Source organism: Haliotis cracherodii, unplaced genomic scaffold, assembly GCF_022045235.1.
Source record: "Haliotis cracherodii isolate W230 unplaced genomic scaffold, xgHalCrac1.p SCAF_12, whole genome shotgun sequence".
Taxonomy (NCBI): domain Eukaryota; kingdom Metazoa; phylum Mollusca; class Gastropoda; order Lepetellida; family Haliotidae; genus Haliotis; species Haliotis cracherodii.
In genome coordinates, this window is record NW_027266267.1 from 31,698,876 (window position 1) to 31,719,801 (window position 20,926).

General features: G+C 40.9%; 2 protein-coding genes across 6 annotated transcripts in view; one reads left to right on the forward strand and one right to left on the reverse strand.

Moving 5' to 3' along the window:
• LOC139458354 (nephrin-like) overlaps positions 1–3,569 on the forward strand; it is a 285,363-nt gene extending 281,794 nt beyond the window's left edge. For 4 of the 5 annotated variants that reach the window (XM_071239752.1, XM_071239756.1, XM_071239753.1 and 1 more), the window contains one exon: positions 236–3,569. In XM_071239752.1, coding sequence (XP_071095853.1) covers positions 236–357 — 122 coding nt within the window. In that variant the 3' untranslated portion in view covers positions 358–3,569. The remainder of the gene's footprint in view (positions 1–235) is intronic. The other variant, XM_071239755.1, reaches the window with a different exon arrangement.
• Positions 3,570–13,431: 9,862 nt separating this feature from the next.
• Positions 13,432–19,580, reverse strand: LOC139457776 (uncharacterized; the record flags this gene model as incomplete). The annotated part of the gene is made up of 2 exons (XM_071239124.1): positions 13,432–15,102; positions 19,475–19,580. Coding segments are annotated over 2 exons (1,440 nt in total), but the record flags the coding sequence as incomplete, so codon positions are not given.
• Positions 19,581–20,926: the final 1,346 nt, after the last annotated feature.

Consider the following 20,926-nt stretch of genomic DNA (forward strand, 5'->3'; position numbering starts at 1 on the left):
TGTGCAGAATGGTGTCTCCATGTCAGAATGTATTTTAATGCATGAATTTATTAAGAATTGTCAGAAGTTTGTTGAGCCATTTCTATCCTTCAGTCTGTGCATGTTTCAAACAGGATTAGCTGCTTCAGCCTTCAGTTGTAATGTGGCAGACTCAGCCAGGTTTCAGAAGTGCAATGAAATACTAAATAAAATTAGTTGTCAACACCAGTATAAGATATATCAAATCTTTTCACAGGCAACATTGATGTGCTATCTCCAAACATCGTGGCCAACCTCAACTATGACGGCCCGCCCATGAGGTCCCCTTCCCCACGTGCAATGCAGAACGGTAATGAGATGCGGGGACACCTTGTGTAGCTACGAACGTCTTCCCCACTGCTAGAGAATGCAGAGAAACAAATGTATCAGGCTTTGTTTCACCGTGTATGAAGGACAAGATCTGTAGAAATCAGGGTGGTTGGAGTAAAGGCAGTTCTGCAAGGTTACTGTTGAAGCCAAAATGAAAGATTTTATTCTGCAGCCAGAAAATGCTTAAATGAGGAATTGCTCTTAATTGTTAATAATGTGTTGGGAGATAAAGGCTTTCATTTCATGCAAATATGTGTAAGGAAGCACTGGACTGAAATTAGTTAGTACATTAACCAGTCCGACACATAGTTCTTGAGCTCAGCATTTGTAGATAAATCTAAGGCTTAAAAAAATAAAAGAATTAGTTCTCAGGCAATGACTTTTGAAAATACAGTGCATGCGGTGGTGTGTTTGTTTTTTTCTTGCTTGTTCAAACTAGTATGGAACTAAATGTACAGTTGTGTACCATCTACCTGGGAAAGGGCCTCCCTACATAAACAAGCATACAAACTCCTATTGCCACCATGACCATAACACAGGATGCGCAGTAAAGCAGTGCACATGTGAAGGGAAGTAACTGTGGGCTATATTAGATTGCCTTGTTTTTAAGTATTAGGATTTGTATATTTTTTGGAAAATGGAAATAAAAACGAAATGTGCAATAGGCTTTATGATGATGTAGGCGGTGCCTGAGAACCAAGACTATTATCTTTTTTTAGCCTCAGTAAGGCTGGATGCACGCCTTGAACACTTTGTGATAAAGTCATCATATTTGACAAAATGCTTGGGATTTCATTATTTAAATTGATGTAAGGAAAAGCCAAACGATCTTAATGCTAAGTGTTGTTACTATCTCCCTGAATGTTTGTGTATGGAGACATGATTATCATGTGCAGATGAGGACACAGACGGGTCAACAAGTGCACGATGAACACGATACTGGTCAAAGTTCTAGGACATTGAATGCGATACAAATTGAATCCTTGATTCACCATCTATGCATAATGCCATTGATACGTGGCACTTTGAATGCTTGTGTATGTGACAACTGCTAAACTAGCTATCCGAAATGAAATAACCATAGCCATATGGATCTTGAGATCTGTTAATGTTTATTTTGAATTAGATTTACAACAGTTCTATTTATGTGCAATATTTAAATTTGCATCTCAGATTAATAGCTTTGTTATTTTGTTATTGACTGCAATGCTAGTATGTTTTGAGTGTTGCAGAATTGTATACTATGCACCTACAAATCAAAGAATGGCTGGTGAGATACTTGGTCAAAGGGAAGCAACTCTGTCATGAGGTGCAGTTGAAATATATCTTGTCCAACAAAGTCATGAAGTGATATTGACATTCTTCCAAGCTAACACAAGCACAGTTGATGATCATATGATTGTTGTGTTTTATGAATATTAAAGGTAGTATAGTAGTCTTCATTTGTTTATATCACAACTTGGAAGAAATGTGTTGACAAGAATGAGCTTACATGAAATTTTGTTTAAATCATAAATGTGCCATTGTGAAACTGATTCATTGGAACAAAGGATTGTGATTCAGTATGACACATATTTCATGTTTGATTGGCAGGTCAGACACAGCTCATCAATACTGGTGCTATAGACATTTATTCTTTGTAGATTTCACCAAAACCTGCGTGAACACATGTTTGTATGAATGTGGAATTTAATTTATATTGTCATATGTTGTGTTGAGATGAAAAGCTTTAAAACACTAGGGAGCATGGTAGTTTTGTACATCGGTTTGACGTTGATTTCACAACCTAGAAAAGGTTCTTTAAAGCAAATGAGGTTTAGCAAATTCCATTCAACAGAAAATCTATTTATTATCAAATTCTATCGATCTACCGCTAAACAAAGGACATTGCATTACGGGTCACGTCAGAACAACCTTTCATCCGACCAATCAGAGTGTCTTTTACCAGATCAGGAAGGTGACAGTCGGAATGTGTTTTCTGATCATGCAACCTCGAAAAAATTAACACGGGGTATTCTGAATGACAGTTACGGGCTTTGCGACTGAATCCATACACTCTAGGCCATCTATAAGCCATTCCAGAATTTTTCTTTTGTTCAGTTTTCAAATTTTTAATCGAGAATTTGTCAGAATATGTTTAGAAGCGTAGTCGCCAAATTGAAACTAGTGCCGTAACTCATAAGAAAACTGCCTTCTGGTTGGCTAATGTTAACTTCTTGTCAGTCATTCCATTGGTTGGTCAAAGTTCGCAAAAGGTCGGTCTGACATGACCCGTAATGGGATGCCCTCAGATCTTTGTTTAGGGGTAGGGAGAATTTGAACTGATTTTATTGAGATTGCAAAATCTATCAGCAGAAGATTGTAAGTTATGTTTTAGATAGCATTGTATCTGTTGTTTACTGTTGTAGCACTGAGGCGGACTACCTGTATATATCTGCAGAGTGTAACATAGGTTATTTTTATATCACTGTAAATGAGGCTCATTCTCCTGTTGTGACACTGATATTATAGCGTTTTGTCAAAAATATTCATATAATTTTCTTTTTCGTTTCTATCAAAACATATATTGTAGATACTAAATTTAGCAGATGTTAGTTTCAGTTTAAGACATTGTTTATGAATACCATTATTAATTCTGTAAAAATATTTTCAACATGGTCATACTTTGTTTCCATATTGTTACATGTCCAGTTGTCCAATGCCTGACATTACTCACAGGCCTACTTGATATTGTTTATAACTATCCTTAAGGTCAGTATTAAATGAAGAAATTTGTGACAATAAACCAGGCCAATTTCATTTCTTGTACATACTTCATTTTACATATTTTGTAAGTCAGTGATCTATAAAGCATGAGGAATTTGTTTTTTTATTGAACAGTATTTTGTTGTTCATATTTCTTTTCTTTTTTCATAAAATCATGGTAGGATTTCTGTAAAACATGGAGAAAAAAAGGTCTGGCAGAAACTAATTACAGAAACTATTGTCTTGTAAAATGCATATCATTAGAATCTCTCCAAGTATGTATCAGGCTGTTGCATATCATGTGAGTTCAAGGGTACAGTGATGCTTCTTCCAGCAATGTGGGCTGCATTGCACAGGGAACCTTCTTACCATTGGTAGCTAGGAAACATTGTGGATCATAAAACAGCTTTCTTCTTCAATATGCTTTTTACAATGATCATTTCAAAGAGCAAGAAGAAAGCAGGCGTGCAAGTGTTCACCTTGGGGTTAAATGTTCACTTTCCTTAGAGAAGGCAAGGATACCTTGGGGTTAAATGTTCACTTTCCTTAGAGAAGGCAAGGATACCTTGGGGTTAAATGTTCACTTTCCTTAGAGAAGGCAAGGATACCTTGGGGTTAAATGTTCACTTTCCTTAGAGAAGGCAAGGATACCTTGGGGTTAAATGTTCTCTTTCCTTGGAGAAGGCAAGGATACCTTGGAGTTAAATGTTCACTTTCCTTAGAGAAGGCAAGGATACCTGGGGGTAAAAGTGTTCACTTTCCTTAGAGAAGGCAAGGATACCCTGGGGTTAAATGTTCACTTTCCTTAGAGAAGGCAAGGATACCTTGGGGTTAAAATGTTTAATTTCCTTAGAGAAGGCAAGAGTACCTTGGGGTTAAATGTTCACTTTCCTTAGAGAAGGCAAGGATACCTTGGGGTTAAAATGTTCACTTTCCTTAGAGAAGGCAAGGATACCTTGGGGTTAAAATGTTTAATTTCCTTAGAGAAGGCAAGAATGCCTTGGGGTTAAATGTTCACTTTCCTTAGAGAAGGCAAGGATACCTAGGTGTTAAAATGTTCAATTTCCTTAGAGAAGACAAGAGTACCTTGGGGTTAAATGTTCACTTTCCTTAGAGAAGGCAAGGATACCTTGGGGTTAAATGTTCACTTTCCTTAGAGAAGGCAAGGATACCTTGGGGTTAAATGTTCACTTTCCTTAGAGAAGGCAAGAGTACCTTGGGGTTAAAATGTTCAATTTCCTTAGAGAAGGCAAGGATACCTTGGGGTTAAATGTTCACATTCCTTAGAGAAGGCAAGAGTACCTTGGGGTTAAATGTTCACTTTCCTTAGAGAAGGCAAGAGTACCTTGGGGTTAAATGTTCACTTTCCTTAGAGAAGGCAAGAGTACCTTGGGGTTAAAGCATTCACTCGTTATGAAATAGTTTGACCAAGGTTACAAATGTCGGACATTCATTCTTGCTATCCCAAGCATGATATGGCTGCAATATTGCTACAAGCTGCATATAATTACTCACACACTATCTTGTTGATGCAGGTTTAGACTGTGTTACCTGTAGTTTCTAGGAAGAGTGAACACTTTGACTGAGGTAACAGGTACACACAAGCAAGGCTTGGCTGTAGTTGAACAGACTGTTTGGGGGATTACTGAGAAGGTTAACAAGCTCACATTCAGTGTAATGATAACTGCACAAGGGAGAAAACTTAGGAATGAAAGTTTCATATATCAGTTGTTGTTTTTCTGAACTATTTCTGATTTGAAAGCGTGGACTTGGTCTTCATTTATTTCATTGTCAGGTAGCAGGTGTTAGTGTTTGATACTCTCCCCTGAGTGGGCCCTGCATCAGTGGAGCCAGCAGCAGGGGTGTGTCCATATTGTACATACCTGTATTTAACTGTGTGTATTTAATGTACAAATGTAGCAGTGCATCAAACAATGTACATTGGATGTGTGAGAGAATGCATGATTTTCAACTTTGTACAGGAGATCCAATATATCAGTCACACTTGCCTTTACTTCTGTATACATCAATACCACTTCTGTATACATCAGTACCATTTCTGTATACAATACCACTAACCCAGTGTGTAGTCATCGTGTACATTTCAGTACCATGTATTGGCCAACATGCTCAGAAGGCTGTTAACACAGAAAGGCTATTACACTGGTATAAAAATCAATACATCTGTCTCACAGAAAGGGTTTTGTTTACACAGGGGGACCTGTTAATGGTCCTTGCATATTAATCAGAGGAAAGGCAAATTATGACATCAGCTTGGAGCAGAAATAATTTCTGAATTTAATATTGTTTTTTATACAGAAGCCTTGAAACTGCACCTTGATATATAAATGAATTCACCATTGTAGAACTCATTTTCAGTGTTAATTTAAAGAAATTGTGAAAAGAGATTTTGATATTTTCATCAAGAGAAATGTCTCACCTGACCTCTGAGAATGAGTTTCTGGGTCTCAAGTTCTCCATTTGCTGTGAGGTGTGGCTGTGAACATCTGTGTTGGGAGCTGCAGCCATGCTAGACACATCTAGTCACATCAGGTTTCTGTCTTCTACCTACCTGCATTAATTACTGAAATGTATCATAACAATTTTATCAGTAATAAAGTATATTTTGATTGTCTAGTATTTATTGAGTCTGTTGTGCTGTTTGTCATTGAAGAAGATTGAGTCATAACATTGAAGATGGAACTTGTTCAGTCAATATCTACAAAGCTGGACTAGACCATGTAGGCCCTTGTTCCACAATGCTGGACTAGACCATGTGGGTCATTGTTCCACAATGCTGGACTAGACCATGTGGGCCCTTGTTCCACAATGCTGGACTAGACCATGTGGGCCATTGTTCCACAATGCTGGACTAGACCATGTGGGCCATTGTTCCACAATGCTGGACTAGACCACGTGGGCCCTTGTTCCACAATGCTGGACTAGACCATGTGGGCCCTTGTTCCACAATGCTGGACTAGACCATGTAGGCCCTTGTTCCACAATGCTGGACTAGACCATGTAGGCCCTTGTTCCACAATGCTGGACTAGACCATGTAGGCCCTTGTCCCACAATGCTGGACTAGACCACGTGGGCCCTTGTTCCACAATGCTGGACTAGACCATGTAGGCCCTTGTCCAACAAAGCTTAACAAGACCATGTAGGCCCTTGTTCCACAATGCTGGACTAGACCATGTAGGCCCTTGTTCCACAATGCTGGACTAGACCATGTAGGCCCTTGTTCCACAATGCTGGACTAGACCATGTAGGCCCTTGTTCCACAATGCTGGACTAGACCATGTAGGCCCTTGTTCCACAATGCTGGACTAGACCACGTGGGCCCTTGTTCCACAATGCTGGACTAGACCACGTGGGCCCTTGTTCCACAATGCTGGACTAGACCACGTGGGCCCTTGTTCCACAATGCTGGACTAGACCATGTAGGCCCTTGTTCCACAATGCTGGACTAGACCATGTAGGCCCTTGTTCCACAATGCTGGACTAGACCATGTAGGCCCTTGTTCCACAATGCTGGACTAGACCATGTAGGCCCTTGTTCCACAATGCTGGACTAGACCATGTAGGCCCTTGTTCCACAATGCTGGACTAGACCACGTGGGCCCTTGTTCCACAATGCAGGACTAGACCACGTGGGCCCTTGTTCCACAATGCTGGACTAGACCATGTAGGCCCTTGTTCCACAATGCTGGACTAGACCATGTAGGCCCTTGTTCCACAATGCTGGACTAGACCATGTGGGCCCTTGTTCCACAATGCTGGACTAGACCATGTAGGCCCTTGTTCCACAATGCTGGACTAGACCATGTAGGCCCTTGTTCCACAATGCTGGACTAGATTATGTAGGCCCTTGTTCCACAATGCTGGACTAGACCATGTAGGCCCTTGTTCCACAATGCTGGACTAGACCATGTAGGCCCTTGTCCCACCATGCTGGACTAGACCATGTAGGCCCTTGTCCCACAATGCTGGACTAGACCATGTAGGCCCTTGTTCCACAATGCTGGACTAGACCATGTAGGCCCTTGTTCCACAATGCTGGACTAGATTATGTAGGCCCTTGTTCCACAATGCTGGACTAGACCATGTAGGCCCTTGTTCCACAATGCTGGACTAGACCATGTAGGCCCTTGTCCCACCATGCTGGACTAGACCATGTAGGCCCTTGTCCCACAATGCTGGACTAGACCATGTAGGCCCTTGTTCCACAATGCTGGACTAGACCATGTAGGCCCTTATCCCACAATGCTGGAGTAGACTATCTAGGCCCTTGTTCCACAATGCTGGACTAGACCATGTAGGCCCTTGTCCCACCATGCTGGACTAGACCATGTAGGCCCTTGTCCCACAATGCTGGACTAGACCATGTAGGCCCTTGTTCCACAATGCTGGACTAGACCATGTAGGCCCTTGTTCCACAATGCTGGACTAGACCATGTAGGCCCTTGTTCCACAAAGCTGGACTAGACCATGTAGGCCCTTGTTCCACAATGCTGGACTAGACCATGTAGGCCCTTGTTCCACAAAGCTGGACTAGACCATGTAGGCCCTTGTTCCACAATGCTGGACTAGACCATGTAGGCCCTTGTTCCACAAAGCTGGACTACACCATGTAGGCCCTTGTTCCACAAAACTGAATAAGACCATGTAGGCCCTTGTCCAACAAAGCTGGACTAGACCATGTAGGCCCTTGTTCCACAAAGCTGGACTACACCATGTAGGCCCTTGTTCCACAATGGTGGACTAGACCATGTGGGCCATTGTTCAACGAAGCTTGACAAGATCATGTAGGCCCTTGTTCCACAAAGCTGGACTAGGCAATGTAGGCCCTTGAAGCACATGACTTAAACAAATGGGCTTGTCCTAATATCCAAGCTGTCCAGACTAATGGAGCCTTTCAGTGTGATTTTCATAAGACTGCAGGTCATTCATTGACATAAACATATTATTTGACAAGAAACGGCAAGTATGTTCTATGTACATTTCTAACATTTGGGCACAAGATAGGCAGAAGTAAAGCATATCCAGAAAACATGATAATAATAACTGTAATCAAGATGATAAACTTTGTAAACCATGTTTGTACTAGTCCGGACCCATGCCGATTTAGCCCACTTAGATTCCATGCCTGTGTTTAACATGAATACCCCACTCAGCCACAGTATATCGACTCCCAGCCGACCAGTCCTTGTTCTACCTTACTCCCGAGCGCCAGGCAGGGTAACAACAAGTACTCTCTTTTGACGACTTTTGGTGGATATGCATGATTTCCATGTCGGTATTATATATACACAGGTTTCCCCACAGCTAATGAAACGATCGCGTATATTTTGAACCGGCTGGTGGTAATACCCAATCAGCTTGCAGGCCCAGTTGGTTGTGCTAATTAAGCCATGCCTTCTCGTTAGCTTCGTTTGGGTTGTGACGCATACAGACCTCAAATTGCGTACTTTTAACTAAGCACAGCAGCGCTAGGTTTACGTTTTCACACTCTTTTCTCGGCAATCGTATTGTACATCAGACCGGCTTCATAATGATGTAAGAAAAATCTATTTATATTGTTCGTGATACTTGCACTTTAACTATTCGGCACTGTGTTTTGGTGTTGTTTGTAGTATTAATTACAGTATCTAGTTTGTGGTTATATTCAGCTTCACAGCTCCTGATTTCTGCAATAATCTTATTTCAATATTTTCTAAATTTATCCCCCTCTTCCGTCAACGTATACGTTTTCTAATATGGCCATTCGCTCAGGGGCCATCATTAGGGCGGATAATAACTTCTTTCTCAGGTATATGTTTTGACAAAGGTCATTGAACTTACACAATCCTTTATGCTTCGTTAACATCTTTATTGTTTAGGACACATTCCCAATCTATATCGACATGTTACTCCGAAAAGCCTGGATATGAATTCCTGAAGTTACAAATAAAAAGAGTTTTCCGTCTGTTTAGGAGGCCATTGAACAAGTTGTACCGAACAGTGATCACTGCACACGGGAGACGATACCCCACTTGACTGTACTGTCAGGACATGGAACAAATACAAGATCAGTCAATGTAGATCATTTCTAACGTTAGTCGTGCAGGCCATGGCCTTAATACGTGCCGTCTTAAACTAACAACGTGGCAATGTAGAGTCAGTTGTTACTGGCATAATCAGGAAACATTGCCACTTGTACACACATTCAGTAACACTTTACAGAGAAATCGCTGACAGTCCTTGGAGATAAAATCCTCTACAAATCACTGATCATGTTGATGAGTCACCGCATTCTTGTTTAGGTTAAACATACATGTTATTCTAATAAAAAGGATTGGGCACAAACTAGAACGCCCTCTCCCACAAATTTACATGCATGCATATTTACAATTGATATATTAAGTGACAGAAAGGAAAGATGATAAATAGGGAAACGTTCGTCCATTGATATTGCTCACTCGAACCTTTTTGTTTTCTTTAGATATATGTATGTACATTCCTAAACATGTTTCCGTTCACGTGATTTATTAATGCTTCATTGCCAACAAGCTTCAAGTATATTGAACAATTAACAATACAGAGTGCGTCAATTCATGTCTAGCTGATTTAATAAATGGACATTAAATGAAAGAAATATATGAATTTTCACATGGATCCTTTTAAAAACCTTTTCTAAGTAATTCATTTTTACATTCACTATCACCATGTCCTTATTTTATATGTATAATGTTAATTATTCCGGGGCCATACGAGAAATATGGTGAAACTGTAGATTTATTTGTTCTTAAACTGGATTTAAAACGTGAGATTTCAATATGCATTTGTTGAATGGGTAATGTATTCCACAATTTAAGAGGATGGTATGAACGAGATTAAGAAATCATTGTCGTATTAAATGCATATTATATTATGAGCAGCTCTTCGGTTGTGTGCTATGTTTGTCCCTACAGAGTGAGGTGCAAGATCTTTAAGGTATGACGGTGTCATACTGGTATACATTTTTTTATAAAATGAACAATTTACGTTTTTTTCTCTGCGCTCTGATAAGGGCTCAAAGGTAGTTTCCACGTATATTTTAACAGAAGTATAATGACAATTTAATACCCAGGTGTTTTTTTGTGTGTTAACATTTTTCCGTGTTTTCATTATCCAAAAATAATCATCAGAGATTTATGTGACTTTTTGCGGAAACAAAAATTGATTTTGTTTTGCAGAGATTAAAAGAATTAACCAATCGGGAGCCCATTCGTTAAGTTTGTTTTTAAATGCTGTTCATAGTATTTTCTATATATTCAATGTTATTGGAAGATATGCCCAGGGATGTGTCGTCGGCAAATGATGCTGAACAGTTCGTGTTATCAGTAATATCATTGATATACACAAGGAACAGAAACGGGCCTTGGCGTACACCAGCTTTAACTCTTCAGTTTCAGACAGTGTGCCATTTAAAAAGACAGACTGTTTGCGAGGTGTTACGTAATCAGACACTCTAATAATTCATCGTTTATACCCTAGCATCTCACTATGCCATACTCTATCAAACGCCTTCGAAGTATCACAGAATGCCATCCAATAGAACTTTGTTATCGACTGTTGTGCACACTTCAATTCCTCTAGTTGGTGGCCGGTCCCGTGACCGGCTTGGAATCCTAACTGACATTTGTACAACAACGAATTCTCTTGAAAAGAATTATGCAAGAACTTGAACACAACTCGTTTGAAGCCTCCCGATACAGCTAATCAAACACATTAGTATTTTTTTTGAGGATAGTGTTGGATCACCATTTTTATGAAAGTGGCATTGCATGAGCTATAATTTCCATTGCCTTGGTTAGGTACGCGTTCTCAGCGAAAAATTATATATTAAACATAAGGCTTCAATTAAAGACGCTACAGTATGTTTGAGAAAAAAAATAATTTTTTTTTGCGATCTGGGCCCTAAGTGTTATTGAAAGGGTGATAATTTATTGTACCACTTATTTCATATTCGTTTATTCTCGTTGTGCTAATGTTTTACATATACACTTTTTCACATTTGGCAGCCCCGCCTCACTTCCAGCAACATCTGTTCAAGACATGTTTAACCTCAAAGCTTTATCTAAATCTGAGTAATATATTTGGGCTTTCGTCTGTATACCTGCGCACTGGGGAAAAGATGGCGTCCATCTCGCAACAATTTCCAAAAAGAAAATTTGGTTTCTGGGTATAATTCTAAAACAAATTGTCGAAATTAGAGTAAAACATTTCCTTTGCGTAACATTTCATATTATTTATTTGTTTTCTGAGCAAAGTTCTGTCTGTGTCTTCATTTGTTTTTCTTGCAGTCTTAAGTAACCTAAATATTTCTTCTCCTTATTTCTTTCCGTAATTAAGAATTAAACCATGGTTTATCATTAGGTCGAATTCTAACTATTCTAGACGGTGCACACATTTTGATATGATTGTTAAATTATGACTAAATTATTCAATAGATTCATCAATATCTTTACTTTTGTTAAAACCCGTGGAGATCCGGGGTAGAATAGGTCTTCAGCAACTCATGCTTGCCGTGCAAGGCGACTATGCTGGCAGTAAGAGGTGACTAAGGGGGTGGTCAGGCTCGCTTAGATCTATGCTCTTGATGTCAATCACTGGATTGTCTGGTCCAAATTCATATAGCCGTCATATAGATGGAATTTTGCTGAGTGCGGAGTTAAACAACAAACAAAACATTTATTGAAAAGGTCAATCCAATCAGTTGATTGAATGAGATTGTTTCATTTATCAAATTCACCACTTCGATAACACCATATATCTTTAGTAAATGATGACTTGGTTATAAATGTGTTTTCACTGATATATACATGCCCCTGTGATCTCTAGTCACATAATAAAAAACACTCACTCCAGAGTCATCAACAGGAACATCGTCACTTACAATTATCGGATCTAGTAAAGTACTCGTTGTTTTTGAAATCCGAGTAGGGTCATTTATCAAATTGCATAAAATTGTCCTGTCTAACAAATCATTAATATGCAGTTTTCTCTCAGACAAAAGACCTTCATTCATATATCCAACAATCACTAAACTACATATAATGTCGAGCGCATCGTCATTACTGTCAACTAGGTGATTCCAGAAATTATTGTTATGATACTCGGGTTTGTACACAACACACAGTATCAATGATTGTTTTCTGTATTGATATCTGTATCCATATAGTCACTGTTACATCAAGAACATTTTCTAATACAATCCATTTTAATAGGCTTACGATCCATGTACATGGACTGTGACCCCTACCCCAAATGTAGTTCTATCATCTTCTTCCTCTTTTTTTTTTTTTTTTTTGTGTGTGTGTGTGTGTGTGTGTGACAGTCGGAACAATACTCACTAATTTAAATTATTGCGTACACCTCATCTTTGGAGGTGAACTACAGACACACATTTCTCCTGCTGGTCATTGCACGGTTGAGTGGGCCCGGGTTGAGCTGCACGTCCCCGGCAAGCTGTAGATACAACAAGGGGACAGATGGTAACTACTTGTCGTGGAGAAAATATGTAACTTGTTTGAAAAATATTTGTTTAAAAAATCCCAAGCCATAAAAAGGCATCAGTTCACCACTAGACCAATCTATGTGCCAAGACATATTGTACAAGATATGCATCGGAAACAACATCTTGCACCACGGGCGGTGTCCACGTTAATACCCCCGCAAACCGGGTACATAGAATGATTGCACATGCTTTCCATTCGGTATAACGCCCACTGTGCTCAATTCGTTCAAGACAGTTTTTTTTAGCGACATAATAGATAGCATTTTAGCTAGCTTTGCTGTGTTAGGATTGTAATTTAACACGGAAAATGCCAATCGTCACACGATGATGCGCAATGTCATTTACCCACATGTAGGGTTGATTTTTGGAGTAGGTGCTTTTTGTGTGGCGACATAATTGACGGCGGTATATTTGGAACGTGAACTTGCATGAACAAGAGCAGATCACACGGACATATGAAACATGATCAAATGAGTGACGCAATGTTAAGTGAGCCCAAACAAAGATACAGCTGATGATGATAGTTTGTGCATGAGGGTAGGCACAACGGAACAGAGTAACATCAGAGTGCTGATGTATAGGTGTAACACACCATACGATGTATCCGCGTTCTAGCATCCGCAGCTGTACTTGCAATGCAGTTTCTACACGTCTCGGGAGATCCATGTGTGGCTAAGGGGAGAATATTTCCAAGGTTGTTTTCAGTTTCGGATAAAACACTGAACGCTTGAAGTGATAACAAAGTTTATTGCAAAAACCAAAGATAATGAGAGAAAATAAACCCAAAATCAATGTCAGGTAATTTGTCATTAACCCATATACAAACTTTTAGTTCTAATGAAATATGACTTTTGTCAGTGTTGTGTACATGAATAACAAATTGAAAGGCAAAACTTTTAATTTGAAAAAAACAAGAAACCACTAATGTTGCAAACGTCTGGAGTAAGATCTGCAAACACGTAAGTATGTACTAGTGACCAAAGTGTTAGCAGCAAGTGGTAGAAGGCTGTCTGATGATAGCACTACAAAGCTGCTGATAAAAGAAAAGAAAAAAGTGGCCAGTATAAATAACCTTCGGGTACAAATCCCTCAACCTTTCTGACAGTAAATGACATGAAACTAGACGATATTGAACATCACTGTCCTGCCTGGGGGGATGACGTCACTGGCTGGGCAGGGGAGTTTGTTGGCAACAGTTTTATTCTTTTCTCCCAGTCCTTTGTGTTCACGGGCTTGGTATCTCCCTTGTCGTCAAGCCTGTACGCGCATGGGCCAGTGTTGCTGTTGAATGCGATTCCGCGGAAGTTTCCCTTGACCCTAACTTCAATAACGTAGGTGTCCTCCTCACCCGCCGCTGTCTCCACCTCTGCCTCCTCCTTACCCACCGCTGTCCCCGCCGCTGTCCCCGCCGCTGTCCCCGCCGCTTCCTCCGATGTTGAATGAAACGAAATTTCGACTAGATTATTGATCTCGTCTTCTGCATATTTGTCTCCCTGTTCGTTATGCCATAGCATCTTCTCAGTGATGTTGGTCATGATGTTCGCCTCAACAACCTTCTTCATGTCCGGGGACATCGGAATTCCGTTAACAACATAATGGTGAGTTGGGGGGCCGTCCCCTGTCTGTGGCCGAGTTGCTTTTTTCCGCCCTTTTTCCTCTTCTATGCCGTAATAAATTGCTCCCCCTTCTGTTAGCTTTGTAAAGGCTGTAACGTAATCAGATAGGCGATCCATGACCTTGTTGGTGATGTTTTTAATATTCTGCTCTCTGATATTATTACCATCATTAGTCTCAGTCTTCTTCTGGGAGTCTGTGAGACGAAGGCGCTTGAACTGCACATCTCTTGATTCATATCCAGAAAGAAGTCTTTTCTTTTCTCTACCCTTTACTTTTATTTCTTGTTTATTCACGTTGTTCTCTTCGTGTGGTTTCGTTTCTGTGGAAACATGTGTCATCACTCCAGCCAGTTCTCTTGCCTTGGGCCTGATGATGCCACCATACCTAGGCATGTACGTGTTGAAGTCGCGTGTGGAGATGGAGCCTGACGCGGAGACGTGCAGCAAGATGTAATCTGTGTACCTGTGGCCTGCGCCTGATGCAGTCTGTCCTTGACGACCACTGGGCTGGGATTCCACCACCTGACAGCCATCTATCCAATAACGGGTGTAATTCTCACAGAACGGTGTGTCATCCTCAATCATGCTGCTTAGATCATTTTCAAAATCATCAAACTTATCCAGAGATGGACCAAAGTCCTGATCCCTGCCTTTGACGTGGATGACCAGAATGCCTCCCTGTGAGTTCCGCAACGAGCACACTTTCATCAACAACTCTTCTTTAAACGTCTTTTTATTCTCATTCCGAAGGTCGTACAGAATGCTCTGCGCTACATCCATGTGCAGTTTATTTCTCTCATTTATATTAGCTATATATCCTTTATACTTCTCTTCGCATTTAATGCAAGACATGTCTGAAACAATAAAGAAAACGATTCTATAGAATGTCAGGCTGTTTTGACAACTAGTATGACGTACATGTAAACATTTTGACAAAGTAAATTCATCATAATAAAACCGTTATTTCAATTGACTTGCGTGTAAGATGTATTCTGATTTTGGGACCTGAATCAACCAGATAGTACAGCCTGTCTAACATGGAACAACCAGACAGTACAGTCTGTCTAACATGGAACAACCAGATAGTATAGCCTGTCTAACCTGGAACAACCAGATAGTATAGCCTGTCTAACCTGGAACAACCAGATAGTACAGTCTGTCTAACCTGGAACAACCAGACAGTACAGCCTGTCTAACCTGGAACAACCAGATAGTACAGCCTGTCTAACATGGAACAACCAGACAGTACAACCTGTCTAACATGGAACAACCAGATAGTACAGCCTGTCTAACCTGGAACAACCAGATAGTACAGCCTGTCTAACCTGGAACAACCAGATAGTACAGCCTGTCTAACATGGAACAACTAGATAGTACAGCCTGTCTAACCTGGAACAACCAGATAGTACAGCCTGTCTAACATGGAACAACCAGACAGTACAGCCTGTCTAACCTGGAACAACCAGATAGTACAGCCTGTCTAACCTGGAACAACCAGATAGTACAGCCTGTCTAACCTGGAACAACAAGACAGTACAGTCTGTCTAACTTGGAACAACCAGATAGTACAACCTGTCTAACATGGAACAACCAGACAGTACAGCCTGTCTAACCTGGAACAACCAGATAGTACAGCCTGTCTAACCTGGAACAACCAGACAGTACAACCTGTCTAACATGGAACAACCAGATAGTACAGCCTGTCTAACCTGGAACAACCAGATAGTACAGCCTGTCTAACCTGGAACAACCAGACAGTACAACCTGTCTAACATGGAACAACCAGATAGTACAGCCTGTCTAACCTGTAACAACCAGACAGTACAGTCTGTCTAACCTGGAACAACCAGATAGTACAGTCTGTCTAACCTGGAACAACCAGATAGTACAGCCTGTCTAACCTGGAACAACCAGACAGTACAGTCTGTCTAACCTGGAACAACCAGATAGTACAGCCTGCCTAACATGGAACAACCAGACAGTACAGCCTGTCTAACATGGAACAACCAGACAGTACAGCCTGTCTAACATGGAACAACCAGATAGTACAGCCTGTCTAACATGGAACAACCAGACAGTACAGCCTGTCTAACATGGAACAACCAGACAGTACAGCCTGTCTAACATGGAACAACCAGACAGTACAGCCTGCCTAACATGGAACAACCAGACAGTACAGCCTGTCTAACATGGAACAACCAGATAGTACAGCCTGTCTAACATGGAACAACCAGACAGTACAGCCTGTCTAACATGGAACAACCAGATAGTACAGCCTGTCTAACCTCGAACAACCAGACAGTACAGTCTGTCTAACCTGGAACAACCAGACAGTACAACCTGTCTAACCTGGAACAACCAGATAGTACAGCCTGTCTAACCTGGAACAACCAGACAGTACAGCCTGTCTAACATGGAACAACAAGACAGTACAGCCTGTCTAACATGGAACAACCAGACAGTACAGCCTGTCTAACATGGAACAACCAGATAGTACAGCCTGTCTAACCTGGAACAACAAGACAGTACAACCTGTCTAACCTGGAACAACCAGATAGTACAGCCTGTCTAACATGGAACAACCAGATAGTACAGCCTGTCTAACCTGGAACAACCAGACAGTACAGCCTGTCTAACCTGGAACAACCAGACAGTACAGCCTGTCTAACATGGAACAACCAGATAGTACAGCCTGTCTAACCTGGAACAACCAGATAGTACAGCCTGTCTAACATGGAACAACCAGACAGTACAGCCTGTCTAACCTGGAACAACCAGATAGTACAACCTGTCTAACCTTGAACAACCAGATAGTACAGCCTGTCTAACCTGGAACAACCACATAGTACAGCCTGTCTAACATGGAACAACCAGATAGTACAGCCTGTCTAACATGGAACAACCAGACAGTACAGCCTGTCTAACCTGGAACAACCAGATAGTACAGTCTGTCTAACATGGAACAACCAGACAGTACAACCTGTCTAACATGGAACAACCAGACAGTACAACCTGTCTAACATGGAACAACCAGATAGTACAGCCTGTCTAACATGGAACAACCAGACAGTACAGCCTGTCTAACATGGAACAACCAGATAGTACAGCCTGTCTAACATGGAACAACCAGACAGTACAACCTGTCTAACATGGAACAACCAGATAGTACAGCCTGTCTAACCTGGAACAACCAGATAGTACAACCTGTCTAACCTGGAACAACCAGATAGTACAGCCTGTCTAACCTGGAACAACCAGACAGTACAACCTGTCTAACCTGGAACAACCAGATAGTACAGCCTGTCTAACCTGGAACAACCAGACAGTACAGCCTGTCTAACATGGAACAACCAGATAGTACAACCTGTCTAACCTGGAACAACCAGATAGTACAGCCTGTCTAACCTGGAACAACCAGATAGTACAGCCTGTCTAACCTGGAACAACCAGATAGTACAGCCTGTCTAACCTGGAACAACCAGACAGTACAGTCTGTCAGTAAGGTGTTTACCGTTGTCGGTGGGCGTGACAGTAGGGACTCCTACAATGCAAAATATATCACACATCACCAAAACTATTAAGACTTTCCGACAATAAGTAACGACCACTATTTGAATTGTGACACATACCTACTAGTGAAACACGTTACAAATACAAAGGTACTTATGAAATATACCATGATGCTGGTTACCCATACATGCACTGATTAAAGCAGAAGGAATGGAGAATATATGTATAAATCTGAGTAAGACGTTTTATGTTCAATGAAGAGCACTGATCTGTTGTTAACCCAAAGAATATTTGTTTGTTGTTGTTCTCGATCTACGTGGAATTGAACGCCTAAATTGATTTGACCAACCTGAGACTTGGTTTATTTATTTATCACACCAAATAATTCGCAGGTGCAACACGAAGTTCTCATTACAAGTTCGAGCTTGAAGCTATGTGTTCCAACAGCGTACAGTTCAAGTTTCATTTTTGTAGCTATTTTGCAGCGATGGTGATATTTTCAGCGTGGTACCTTCTCAATACAATCTATGCGATTCTTGTGGGGCGAAGCAAGAGATTTTACGACGCATCAGACAATGTTCACTCAGGTATACAGGGAGTACGATTACATCTCCAAATTAAGTACAAGCTCCACCACACTGCGTGACACCTTCGCTACTTCGGTACTCCCCGACACTATGGAATGATGCATCACTGCAGTCACTTGGTTTCTGAATAAGCACTGATGTCAAGATAGACACAATTTTATGGATAACAACTTCTTTATTTCTGTGATTGCGACGTTTCGGTATAGATCCTTATACCGTTGTCAAGAAAGTATAGGACTGCTTGCTTGACAACGGTATAAGGATCTATACCGAAACGTCGCTTTTCACAGTATTAAAGAAGTTGTTATCCATAAAATTGTGTCTATCTTGTCATCCGTCAACTTCTAAATAATGCCTATCAAACAATTTAAAGCACTGATGTACCAACATATTTCTGAATGGTCATTAATTTACATTTTGGGGAACGGAGCATGTACACTTGAAATCTTTATCAAATACACATTGTAGACATACTCGTCGGAAAAAAGGGCACAGAAAAACGTTAAAAGTTTGTTAGCCTGTCTGGCTCGGCAGGACTTGTCAGCTCGGAGTCAGTATACTGTGTCTCAGTGAGGTATTCATGTAAAACTCAGGCATGGTATCAACAAAATCGTAGCGCGCGGCACAGTGACAGCCCCACCACCACCACACACATACCTTTGAAACAAATGTCTATGTCGGGTGATTTTGCAGCTATAATTAGGACAAATCAAATACCCGCCCTATTCGTCACATTATATGTCTAGTTTCGGTTTAGAGCTCAGTGACACTGGGTTAGGCAACTTAGCACCATATGCCATACATATCCTACACTGCAGACCACGACGTGTTCACGGCAGTACATCCCTGCACAAGGGCGGATGCAGTATATCAGAAAGGAGGGTCCAGCATATCACAATCCTCACTCAGTCAATGTTACTACATTAGGTTTCCAAAAGGGTTGGGGAGAGGGGTGTGGTCTCTTTTAAACTGGGATGTTCAGCTTGTCCCTTATTTTGCATCGTTGCACAGATGCATCAACTGCATAAGCAACATTGATATCCATGCTAAATGGGCCCCAGGGCGGTGCAGTCCCAGCAGAACACCCACATCCACACGCCGGGATGAAAATGACAGCCCTTCTACATACCCGTAGCTTGTTGTTCCGGCTTACAGCGTGTGCTTGTTGTGGGTGCAGTGTAGCTATCTGTCCACCCAAACAGGATAATATCCAAGTTCGAGACAAGATGATCCTCTCAAACGGGTAAACTTGCCACGGCGATAGTGACGACAGTGACGACAGTGACGAACTGTCAGCAGAATTCGACCCGAATGCTGCAAAGTATACCCGTGTACTTCCTGGTTGGGTGGGTCTCATATAGTGTTAGTGTTACGGGGGGGAAGTAAGTGCGGGGGCTGGGACGTGGCCAACACTGGACCAGCAGTCGGGTCGATTGACTCGCCTCCATGGAAAACACAATACTCAACACAATATTTGGCACAATATGCTGGCATGCAAACCAGGCTGAATTATTGACATGTTATACCTGCATTTGTTGAGTCTGTGGGTTGTTGCAGTAGCCATTGAACCATCGTTGGTTCGCGAACAAGTACGTTTGAAGTTGAAAGTGTATAGGTACTTATAAACACAACACCTAACAGAAAGCTAAACAAAGTATCAACGCAACATTCACAGCTGCTGCCTAATTAGAGAGTGAGCCATGTGATTTTCAGGTTTCAGATTTTGGTTTTATATAATATTGTTAATGCTCACGACTCATATATTTTTTGTAACATAAACAGGCGTTCAATTTAAATATGATTTATTACTTGCCCGTGAAGAGACCACTCTTTAAATAAACATACACCTGTACTACATGCACATTGTGTAATACCAAAGTGCGTGCTGATGTACTGCGGGAACAAGTGTCACGAACAAATATTGAAAACTCTCAACATCCCTGCATGGGGTCATTCAATGATACTGCGTGCAGACTGAGAGGAGCTTGTAGCAGTATCCTTGTAAATAGAATATTGTTAGATTTTAAAGTATCATTAAAGTAACCATATTTACAGCTGTATTTCATATTTTTCATAATTCTTCGGTGCCATTATTGTTTAACAGACATGTTTGTGTTGCAGGACTTTAGCAGGACCTCCCAGAAGACGCCTACAAGGCTATGCTATTTCTGATGTAGCAGTATGCTTGTAAATAGAATATTGTTAGATTCTAAAGTATCATTATAGTAACCAAACATGAATTAAATTAATAAGATAACCTAAATATTTAACATTTATTTTCCTAAATACTTGTATTAACCAGCACTTGCACTAATCTACTAATTCACAGGTAAGCTAGTTCTGTATATAGCTTGGGTAGTTCAGCCATTTCGTTCTTAGGTCCATGGTTATTGTCACTGGGTCGTTCAGGGCTTGGCCTGTGATTAGGTGCTCTTTGTTATCTAGCTTTTTGCATGTTCTCTGCAATCATGTGGATACCCTGATCACAACTTCTCCTGGTCAGTCAGCACATATTTCTCAGCACCTTCTCTACACTGTATCATCAGGGTAAGTTCATCTAATTATTACTTTATTTATCAGG